The sequence below is a fragment of the Echiichthys vipera genome (genome assembly GCF_963691815.1).
Source record: "Echiichthys vipera genome assembly, chromosome: 3".
In the NCBI taxonomy this organism is placed as follows: Eukaryota; Metazoa; Chordata; class Actinopteri; order Perciformes; family Trachinidae; genus Echiichthys; species Echiichthys vipera.
In genome coordinates this window covers 2,870,042-2,881,101 of record NC_139828.1, presented here as the reverse complement: position 1 = coordinate 2,881,101, position 11,060 = coordinate 2,870,042, and the positions used below count along the sequence as shown (strand labels likewise).

The 11,060-nt window shown below is 41.5% G+C and overlaps 2 protein-coding genes across 3 annotated transcripts in view; one reads left to right on the top strand and one right to left on the bottom strand.

The window, feature by feature from the left end:
- Positions 1-2,199: 2,199 nt before the first annotated feature.
- Positions 2,200-11,060, bottom strand: part of tspan1 (tetraspanin 1) — a gene marked incomplete at its 3' end in the record, with an annotated part of 32,513 nt that continues 23,652 nt past the window's right edge. The window contains exons 6-7 of the mRNA XM_083911314.1: positions 3,400-3,483; positions 2,200-2,259 (exon numbers count right to left, since the gene is read on the bottom strand). Of these exons, the coding sequence (XP_083767440.1) occupies positions 2,200-2,259; positions 3,400-3,483 (144 nt within the window). The remainder of the gene's footprint in view (positions 2,260-3,399; positions 3,484-11,060) is intronic.
- LOC310945269 (G2/M phase-specific E3 ubiquitin-protein ligase-like) lies at positions 5,089-10,972 on the top strand. 2 transcript variants are annotated; one of them, XM_083911313.1, is made up of 11 exons: positions 5,089-5,288; positions 6,486-6,622; positions 7,285-7,591; positions 7,893-7,975; positions 8,084-8,184; positions 8,315-8,440; positions 8,825-9,129; positions 9,452-9,630; positions 9,882-10,054; positions 10,303-10,517; positions 10,618-10,972. In XM_083911313.1, exons 1-11 carry the CDS (start codon positions 5,153-5,155, stop codon positions 10,851-10,853), a joined length of 1,998 nt encoding a protein of 665 aa, XP_083767439.1. In that variant the 5' UTR covers positions 5,089-5,152; the 3' UTR covers positions 10,854-10,972. The 2 variants fall into 2 exon arrangements, 1 of the variants encoding a protein (XP_083767439.1); XR_014593149.1 differs by lacking the exons at positions 9,452-9,630; positions 10,618-10,972 and having other exon boundaries at positions 10,303-10,438.

Below are 11,060 nucleotides of genomic sequence, written 5' to 3'. Positions count from 1 at the left end.
TGGAAATGAAACGGCACGCTTCACGCAGTCGTATATCTCAACATGCATCGCGAGTTACTTCTTCTACGGGGGAAAATAGAGTCGACGACTGCTCACCGTAGTTGGAGACCTGTTGTGGCTCAATATTGGTCCATATATAAGAAGCACCGGGTTATAAGGCGCACTGAGACATGTGAAGGTCTTTAGGTGCGCCTTATAGTGGACCACGTGGACCAATGGATTGGATGTACAGGAGTGGTAGAGAAACCTTCGCTAACCAGAGGAGGAGGTCTGAGACACCACCTATCTCCAGTTTAAAATGCTGCCCTTTCATCCCTTCAGGAGATTCAACAATCTAACCTCAAAGAACTGTTCACAAATGTCCTCCTGTGACTCCAACCACTGTCGTTAAGACTCAATAGAGCACTAACCAAGTCCAGACCTACTTCCACCAACGACTGTCAATCTAACAACGCTCGTTGGCACATGGAGCACAAAGGGTTCCAGTGATATCCCACCATCACTACCAGCACATCATCTTTATTTTCTATTATTTCTCCTGTTTGTTTATTTGCAACTCTCTCTTGTTGCAGTTTTATCTACAGTTCTGCAGAAACAGCTGAAAAAACAACCTCTGCTCGAGGATTTGCGTTGAACGTATTAACTCAGGAGCGATGGATAAGCTGCTGCGCGGCTGAACAATGCCCCGCCTCCTGTCCATTGTCGGGCCTTTTTATTGGTCAATACTTTCAGAGCTGTGTATCACAGTGCATGTAATCTTCAAGGGCAGGATGAATAGGGAATGAATAGCACGCGGGACAAAAGATACACCAAGCTCCGCTGCTTCCTTTCACACGCGTGGGGCTTTGTCATGCGGAGGAAACATGTTTCAAAGTAAAGCAGCCGAGTGCAGCCATGTTCGTCTCAAACGGGGACAAACTGTGGTCTTTGACACCTCAGAGGATTATGAGACAATATGCCCTCCTGCATGGCAACACATTACATTATTTGGGATATCATCTCTGCACATTGCACAATAAGTTTGCACGTTCCTGCACAGATCTAAAATTTAAAAACGGATAATCTGTCGGAGTTCGTTTAACTATGTTTTCTATTTTATTGTGTTTGTGTTTTTTTTGTTAATGCTTCTCAACTGTTGCAGTACTTCCTCTTCTCTTACCATGTTCATTGTGATGCACGGAAACACCAAGAAAAAACATCTTTTTTGTGTTATGGTCAGCACTGTCGCCTCACAATGAGAGGGTTCCTGGTTTGACTCCCGGCTGGGGCCCTTCTGTGTGGAGTTTGCATGTTGTCCCCGTGTCTGCGTGGGTTTTCTCCGGGTTCTCCGGTTTCCTCCCACAGTCCAAAGACGTGCAGGTGTTCGGTTCATTGATGACTCTAAATCACCCGTAGGTGTGAATGGTTGTCTGTCTCTGTTCGTCTCTATGTGTCCTGTGATAGACTGGCGTCCTGTCCAGGGTGGACCCCGCCTCATGCCCGATGTCAGCTGGGACAACGGTTGAAGATGAATGAATGAATGAATAAACTCACAATGAATCTGATTCTTTTGGAAGAAGTCTCCCGAAACTACTGCAAACATTGCACGTTGTTTGAAGGCATTGGACGTCTCTTTGTGGTCATTGTGCATATCCTTGATGTTGCTTGGCGTCTCTTTGTGGTTGTTTCAGTCTTTGTGGTGGTCGGCTATTCTCTAACTCTATCTATCGGCCATTTTTGGTTTCTGCAGATCGTGTCCAGTGGGTTTTTCAGAGCTTGCTCGATTAAAAACAACGCTGTCTTCTCATTCTGGAGACCCAACAGACCGGACCAAAACTAGCAGCTTAAAGAAGCTAAAAAGCTCCAAAGAGCTGCAGAGTATAGAGCATAGAGCACATATACTGGTTTGATCCACTGTTAATTAAAAACAAAGCAGATGATTCATTGTGGCACCATTTTATTATTGATAAAAAGAAAATAAATGCAGGTTAATGTAATCATCACTCAGTCAATTGCTGTTCTATTGGCATATCATAAGGTGCGAAATACAGTATTTACGCTCTGCAGATTATAAACCTGTATAAAATACAGTCTCTGGATTCGTTCCATCATAAAAATGACTTCAAAGTAAAGCCAGACGTCTTTCCACAGTATGGTGTTAAATATACAGATTAAACTTCATATGTGATGCGTCTGTGTCGCTCCTGTCGTGAAGGACTCTCAGCTGATTCTGTTGTCCAGGTGGCAGTACAGGTACATGGAGACTATCATGGCAGCGAGCTGAAACAAGCATACAGACAGTTCAAAATCTGGTTTTCACAGGATAAAACCCGGCAGATCTGATGTTAAACACACATTACAGGCATCGCACACATATAATACACATGCATCCTGCATCCATGCGTGCATCTTTCTCTAAAACATATCAAATGTGACCCACGAGAGTTGCAGATTCGGAGCGCTAGCCTTCGATCGATGAGCCGAGCTCCTTCCTCACAGTCCCCCTTTTCAACTTTAAGACTCTACCTTAATTTGAACTCTCGCTGAGGCAAAAGTGGCGTTGCATTCTTACTTTTTATTATGCGTTTAGACGAGCGTCCTTGGCGGGGAAATTTGAGTGCATACGGTGACGCAAAAGTGTGTTAAATTACATGTAGTGTGCACGTCAGGTGTGTAGGTGGTGCTGTGCTACACAACAGCACCCAGAGCTGGTGCATGCGTAGGAACGTCCTTCTCTCCCTAACAGCGGAGAAGCAGGACGCCGTACAGTGTGACGGGGATCTTCAGCCTCCAACCGCCTCGGCTCCACCCAGGACATTTGAATGTCCACCTGACGGAAACAGTCATGTTTGTTGTTGTTTACCTGAACTCTGCACACGGATGTTACAGAAACACACACGCCACGTGAGCCAGCGTGAGCAGATCAGAGCTCACTTTAGTGTTTTTACCTTTACACGCAAACACAGCGCTGGAGCAGATCAGAGCTCACTTTAGTGTTTTTTACCTTTACACGCAAACACAACGCTGGAGCAGATCAGAGCTCACTTCAGTGTTTTTACCTTTACACGCAAACACAACGCTGGAGCAGATCAGAGCTCACTTTAGTGTTTTTACCTTTACACGCAAACACAGCGCTGGAGCAGATCAGAGCTCACTTTAGTGTTTTTACCTTTACACGCAAACACAACGCTGGAGCAGATCAGAGCTCACTTTAGTGTTTTTACCTTTACACGCAAACACAACGCTGGAGCAGATCAGAGCTCACTTTAGTGTTTTTACCTTTACACGCAAACACAACGCTGGAGCAGATCAGAGCTCACTTTAGTGTTTTTACCTTTACACGCAAACACAACGCTGGAGCAGATCAGATCAGACTTTAGTGTTTTTACCTTAAAAGCCAAAGTGAGCATGTTATTTTACCTCCAAGACTCCTATTCCTGCTGCGATGCCTCCCACGATGTTGGCGTTCTCTTTGAGCGCCTCCAGAATATGTCTGAAACAGCCCTGAGGAGGAAAAATGTTTCAGTTATTGACAAATGAACATGATACACACAACAGACCACAAATGAAGCCAACAATGACCACACAAAAAACCCTTTAACGGAGGCGTCCTCATCACAGGACCGAACCACCTCAACTGGGCTCTTTTTTTACGGGACGTCTCGCTGACCGCAGCCAACCCAACCTCAAACAAGCAAATGTTGCGAGACTCAACTCATGTCTGAGCAGTGGAACAGCGGAGAGACAGGGGAGAGTCAAGCCAGGCCAGGCCAGGCCATGTGCGTGGCAAAATGGCATAAGGCTGAGCTCAGCCACTGTACGGAGGAAAGTAATTTTGTTTCTCTTGTGCCTGTGATTTATATGTTACGATAACTACTTAAAGCTCTTGACTGTAGCTGAGGATAGACCGTCTGATAAATTTGGAGCAGTGCCTTCCAGCTCAGGTGCCTCCACCCACATCCACAGTCCATCTCACGCTCCATTTGACCCTCACTTGTGAGCAAATCGCAGATTCTTGAACTCCTTCACTTGAGGACGGCAACTCCCTCCCAAACCAGAGGAAGCAATCCACTGTTTTCTGGCAGAGAACTTAAAGGTTGAATATGGAGAATGAGCAGAACACCGCCATCTGGTGTCTTACGATCGTAGTCACAACAACAAAAAATAATTCCAGCAGTCGGGTTGCCAGCTTGGTCAGACCCGGCCCAGTAGCCTACAGGAGACCGGAGTCTGTTTGAGCCTGTTTGAACCCGTCCCCTCCAGAAAATCACAGCATCAAAACAAGGATTAGAGGAGTTTGACTGACAGTTAGCCTTAGCCGTTCCAGCTAAGTAAAGATGAAGGTGATGTTAGCATCAAGGAGAAGCGTAGCCATGTGGGCGTGCGTTTGAATGGCGTTCCTCTCCTTTCTCTCAGTCCATGGAGTGAGTGCTCGGCCTATAGTGACTCTGGTTGTTGCCCGTCTCCGCTCACTCAGCTGCTGGGACAAAGAAGCAGCTGCAGGATCGGCTAACTCCATTTCACCCAGTGCCAGCCTACAGTAGCTGCACCCAACAACAGACAACCCTGGCAACCAGCAACGCCCAACGCTATTAGCTACTACCATGGAAACACAACGGGACAGAAAGTCATTGTCAAACCGGTCAAAAAATGTTTGAAATATTAATTCAGACTAAATATACATTACAGCAATACTTTCATTCTGTACCCCTCAAAACGCCCCGTGGGTGTATTAATGAATATAATATATAGCTTTTAATAAATTTTCTACGTATTCAGCCTTTAATTTGTGCTGCTGTTGTATTGTATAACATTATAAAACATCTCCATCTCATTTAAATCAATGATTTTATACTAAATAGACTTGCACAGTATGTCGTAAGTCACAGTGAAGTGGTGTTTACCGTGGCCCTGAGGGGCAAATGACAGCGCAAATTCAAAATTACAACGACAAATTCAAAATGACAACGACAAATTCAAAATTGCAACGACAAATTCAAAATTACAATAACATTAACTTTTACCGGAAAGGGTAGGGCCCATCTCGCAGAGGATGGACCCTCCTGATTGGACAGACGGACTGTCGGTCCTTTAACATGAAATGAGTTCTCTAACTAGCTTGCTAGAGGCTAAACCGCGTCCCTTCATTCGGCGCCAGACAATTTGGTGAAGGATGTTTTGCCGACATTGTGGGAAAAAGTTGTTGGAGGACCAACCGAATTTTTGCAGTGGTTGTGGCGAGAGACTTGGAGAAAGTCTGGACGCTAAATTAACGTCTTTGGCTGAACCCAACGATGGCCTAGCTTCAGGTAAGTTAACGTAACCTTATTTGCAGCTAATGGTGGTTTTCCTAAATGATGTACTCTCTTGCGCCGTATTAATTTATTGGGCTGTATAAGTTTATAGCGGGTGTCGTGCCAAGGAAGTTACCACCCGCGTATAAAGTTAGTCTCCGGCTGCGTTAACGGAGAAGGGTCCAGCTGCATGCTTGAGCGGAACGCCCATTTGTGTCTGCAGTGGGGCGATATTCAAGTATTCAAGATTCAAGAATCTTTACTTATCCCGAGGGAAATTATTGTGCAACAGTTTCAATACAAAGGAGGGAAAGGATCTGAGTGACAATAGCTAACATAATCAAATCAAAATAAAGCTAACGTAAAATACTACTTTTAATTAGTGTTTAACAAGTGTTGCAGCATTTCTGACAGAACTAAGTTACAGTAAAGTACAGCAACGTGTTGCAATATTTCTGACAGAACTAAGTTACAGCAACGTGTTGCAGTATTTCTGACAGAACTAAGTTACAGCAACGTGTTGCAGTATTTCTGACAGAACTAAGTTACAGCAACGTGTTGCAGTATTTCTGACAGAACTAAGTTACAGCAACGTGTTGCAGTATTTCTGACAGAACTAAGTTACAGCAACGTGTTGCAGTATTTCTGACAGAACTAAGTTACAGCAACGTGTTGCAGTATTTCTGACAGAACTAAGTTACAGCAACGTGTTGCAGTATTTCTGACAGAACTAAGTTACAGCAACGTGTTGCAGCATTTCTGACAGAACTAAGTTACAGTAAAGTACAGTAACGTGTTGCAGCATTTCTTACTGAAGTAAGTTACAGTACAACTAAATAAAGTGAAAAAACATTGTGATATCGTGAGACTGCATGCACCTAGTGAAGGTGGTGTGACACTAACAAGTGTTCGTCTGCCAAAAAGTGATTGCAGCAGGTAAAACAGATTGCCTGGGCTATATTCTGTCCATGTCTTTGCTGTTAACATGGATATAGTTATGTATATTTGCATGTTTTAATTGGCAGACGATCGCTTTGGCACCACAACATCCCTGCCCTCCGCCGTTCAATTATTTATAATCGAGGTGCTAATGAGATCAGATATCTGTTGTCCTCTTTAATCTAGCCATGTGTTACCATTACTTTTGTTTCTATGAATGTGCAATGCATGATTTGCCATTTTATAAGAATGCATTTTTTTGCTTCCCTCTAGTATCAGAGAACCCTCCTTCCAATCCAAAACCAATATTTAAAACCTTTCTGGATTACCGGAAGAAAAAAGCAGAGGAAAGGCAAAAGTTTTCCTTTGGTAAGATGCGGGAAAAGAAAAAGGAAAAAAGGAAAGTGCAGGTAAGTAAATGTGTGATTGAGTGAAAAAATTTTGGAACCCAACTCCAGTGTTGACTTGCTGTCTCATCCCATTATTATTTGAACCCTATACCTAAGCCCCCTAGTAGGGTCAATTTCATGGCAAGCAATATAGTTTTGCTTGTTTCAAGTAATGTTGGGAGATAAACTATGTAAATGTTTGAAATAGGTGTCTGTATTGTAGACAATTAACTTAGAAAAGAACATAGAATTATCTGAGTTTACCTATAGACCTTTTCAAAGTTATAAACATATCTAAATGTGTCCAAGTTTGATTCCTGTTGGAGTTAATGTGAATGACATCATCTGACAGGAAGTTATCAAGGACGCAGGCTGACATATCTCTTTCTTTTAAACTGACTTCTGATCATGAATATCAATTGTTGTGTTCTGTGGAAAATTAATGAATTTTTTAATAGCCTTTATTTGGCCAAGATGGAGCTTTTATTTTTTTAATTACAAAACTGCTGTTAACTAAGATTTGAAGGAAAGATTAGAGCTGCTCTGAGTCACATTTTATGTTTAAGATCTATTTTGGGTCTATGTGTAACATTTGCAAACCAGAGGAACAACCACTTCAATTAAGCCATGTTATTTAAACCGGATTAAGAGATCCTTGCCAGTTCCTGTGTTTTCTATTGCAGATTAGTCTTGGCTTGATGACTGCTCAGACGGGTGTTTTAAAGCCAGTACGTGGGAAAACCATTCCCTTATCAACCAACTCTGACATCACCGCTCAAAGTCTTCTTCATCAGAGTGTGAAGAAAATGAGAGACTTCAACCAAGACTTGGAAGAAGAAGTCTTCATCCTTCTGTATCCGGATGGATCTGAAGTTATCAATATCCCTGGGACACAGAGACCTTTTATTCTAGAAGAATATAAGGCAGAATTAGGCAGAACATATCAAAGAATCAAAATGTATATCTGCACAAAGAAGGACTTTGAACAAGGTAAGTTGTCATGCCATTTACATCTGTGGCTAGATATTTCACGTTTAAAAAAAACTCGTTTGAAAATAGCTCCCCATCGTGTATTCTGCATTCATGTTAAAATAACTGCAAACCCTTTGGAGTAGTAGATGCATGAAAAACCATTCAGTGAACTTTTTCCACCATGTGTCAAAACCAGCTGTTTCTGGTGCAGTGTCTCAAAGCAGCTTTACATTCATCACCTTCTGGAGTAAACTTCTTTTAAAATGTTTGTTTTTACTGACAACAATCAAGCTAACTTAAATTGTTTTGTTTTTTGCAGTTGGAGGAGTGTCAGACAGTGACTCTGACACAGAGATTATGATAAAAATACCCCCCACAGAGTTTGACCTAGCTGACACGCTTGTGAGTGCAATGTAAAGCATATTTGGGTGTGTCTTTAATGAAAATGTTGTTTTTGTTTGCTATGTGAAGAATTGATCAACCGCAATGGTTTTTAATGCTTCAATATAGCCATTTGAACCTCTGCATGAAAGCAGTCCAGTACAGATGAACACAGAGGATATTGGTCCAAGTACCTCAAGATGTCCTGGAACAAAGAGAACCTGTTACAGGTTTGGTGTTGGGGCTTTTTTTTAAAAATAGTCTAGCATATTGAATGTTAAAGCTCTTAAATTCTGATAAGAAGACACACCGTATGTTTCATTATTATTGTATTTTGTGTACATATTTTTCTTTGTGCAGAAACTACACAGACCTGTATGCGCCTGTCGTCATTGATGACGACGACGACGACGATGATGATGATGATGACATAGATGAAGTTCTAACTGTCAAAGAAACAAATGAGGCATCTTCTAATGAACCTGTGTGAGTCATGAGTAAATTATTAGGGTATTATCCATCATCCTGTATCTTTGTAGAATGGAGAATAGACTTGAACAGAGTGTGAGTACTTATTAAACAAATAAACGTCACTGTATTAAGAAGGGTGAAAAAACAATCTCAGTTACTGTAGCAAGAAAAACAGTTTGTGCTAGGTCCAGTAGAGAGATGTCTTTCTATAAGGAACTCCATTTGAATGTATTAAAAGTAGATATTGTTTTATTAACTGCCTTGAGAGGGCCTTAGGAATCATGATCAAGTGTTATCAGTACAATTTATGAATATTTAATGGAAGGGATGATTGATCCAATTTGTGTTCAGCTAATAAGCTACAAAATTTTACAAAGTAACTTCTACTTTTTGTTCTAGGCATACAAGTGCACCTGAAATAATTGCAAATTTGGCACTTCCCATTGACCACAAGAAAGTCAGCAGATTCAACGTGTCCAGATCTAATGTATGGGATGGTGCTGTCCGAGGTTTTCAGCGTTGCACCTACTCGGAGGCAAGTGACATGTTCGTTAAGTTTAGTGATGATGCTGGCTCCCCTGAAGAAGGCATAGATACTGGCGGACCCAGACGGGAATTCCTCACACTTCTCATGAATGATCTGAAGCATCGCGCCATCTTTGACGGACCTCCACAAAGCCGCTACCTGGTGTACAACGCTACAGGTGTCTTTTTTTCCATGACAGTTTATGTATTTTGTGTGTGAAAGTGTGAATATATTTTGATAAATGCATTATTTTTGTTGTACATTAAGTCCCACTTTCTGCCAAATTTAAGCACTTTAATACAAGGGTTGACACTGTACACAACCCCTTTAGTCTTGTTAAACTTCCTGGCCATACATATAATCTTTTATAAAAAAAAAGCCTGAATGAAAATAAAGGGTTCATGTCATCTGGGTCACCACCTGCCTGACTCTAACAGAAAGTCGCTCTTAGCAGATAAATATGCCAATTAACTGTACTTTTTCTGTACTCTGATTGACAGCTGTCAGGGAAAATGAATATGTCCTGGCAGGAAAGATCATTGCTGTGTCTATAGTACACGGGGGACCAGCACCACATTTCCTGTCAAAGGACCTTGTTAACCACATTGTAGGGAATCCCAGTTTCAGCGCCACTGTCGGAGATATTACAGATGAGGAGATAGGGAGAGTTCTGCATCAGGTATGAAGTGACCATGATTCAAGGAATGAGTTAACTAAGAGAAACCAGTATTTAATTTAGAGTGAGGTTATAGTAAAATAAACAGATGATCGGAATGTTCAGATCTCCACTTCTATCAGTATGAGAACATTTAAGTAAAAAATAATTTGATCCATGTTTTGTTTGAGGGGTTTACCATTTGCTTGACCATTGCAAGATCCTTAACCTATCAGGGATGGGTTTTGGTAAGTCTTACAAAGTCTTTTTAACAGGTCCAGGAAACAGACTCAGTGGAATCTCTGCAAAATTTACTTTTGCAAAACAGCTCCATGTTCCAGACTGCTGGATGCTTCTTACATGTGAAGTCTTCTGAGGACAAGCAAACTCTTGTGGAGGAATACCTCAAATGGTATATTCTACACAGAAACCAGAGTGTTATTCAAAGGTAATACTTGTAAAGACTCATTCTCTTTCTCCATTCATCAAACATATTTCAATCTCATGTTTAACAACCACATGCTTTCCAGTCCCATGATTTATCACTTGAATGCTTCAAAAGTGGCTACAGATAAGATTGTGTGACATTCACAAATGGTAAAGCGGGTTTAGTGAAAAGTTTGTTTGAGTGTTAGACTCTGGTGTAATTAGCATAGTAACTGAAATCTTCTGTTATATGATCATTGTCCCTAATAGTTTCAAAGAAGGACTTGCAAGTCTACACTTTCTGACCGCACTCCAGCAGCATCCTTGTGTATTGGCCCCACTTTTGTGCCACTCTCAGAAGAACCTGACAGCTGCAGACATGGAAAGCATGTTTAAACCACACCTCAGTCCAGCAGGAAGTAACAGTCGCCAGAAAGAATGCAAAGCACTTGGATTTTGGGCAGATTTTCTTCTTGATTGTGAAGGTTTGTTATGGCTTCTTTATATGGTGTTTGTAAAAATGTTTACTTAATTTACTTGTTGGATGATGAAGACACTAAAACAATGTTGACTTTTCCCTTTCAGAAAACGCAACTGCTGTGTCCCTAGAGGATGTACTGATGTTTGCTACAGGGCTCACATCACTTCCACCTGCTGGAATAACACCACTACCATGCATCGAGTTCTTAACAAATTTGCCATTCCCTATGGCAAACACTTGTGCAAATACACTAAAGCTCCCTCTCCTTGAGACGTACACTGTCTTTAAGACAAGCATGGAGTTTGGCTTACAGAACTCTCCAGGCTTTGGGTGTATTTAATGTCTGGATTTTTGTCCAGTCTGCAAAAATGCAGCTGATAAAGATTAAAGAGTGCATGCTCAGTTCAGTTCAATGAAAAATGTTAAAGGTTAAATGAAAAATAAACAAATTTGACAATGTTTTCTAAACAGTTTGTCCACATGAGTAAAGGTATGTTTTCAAAAGAGATATGAAGAATTTGAAAAAGTGGAATTCCATTTTCAGCAT

Bases quoted from the DNA above. Each gene is read 5' to 3' on its own strand.
- LOC310945269 (XM_083911313.1), top strand. From the start codon at position 5,153: ATGTTTTGCCGACATTGTGGGAAAAAGTTGTTGGAGGACCAACCGAAT. The intron at 9,130-9,451 runs GTGTCTTTTTTT...TCTGATTGACAG, and splicing joins CCTGGTGTACAACGCTACAG to CTGTCAGGGAAAATGAATAT. The intron at 9,631-9,881 runs GTATGAAGTGAC...TCTTTTTAACAG, and splicing joins TAGGGAGAGTTCTGCATCAG to GTCCAGGAAACAGACTCAGT.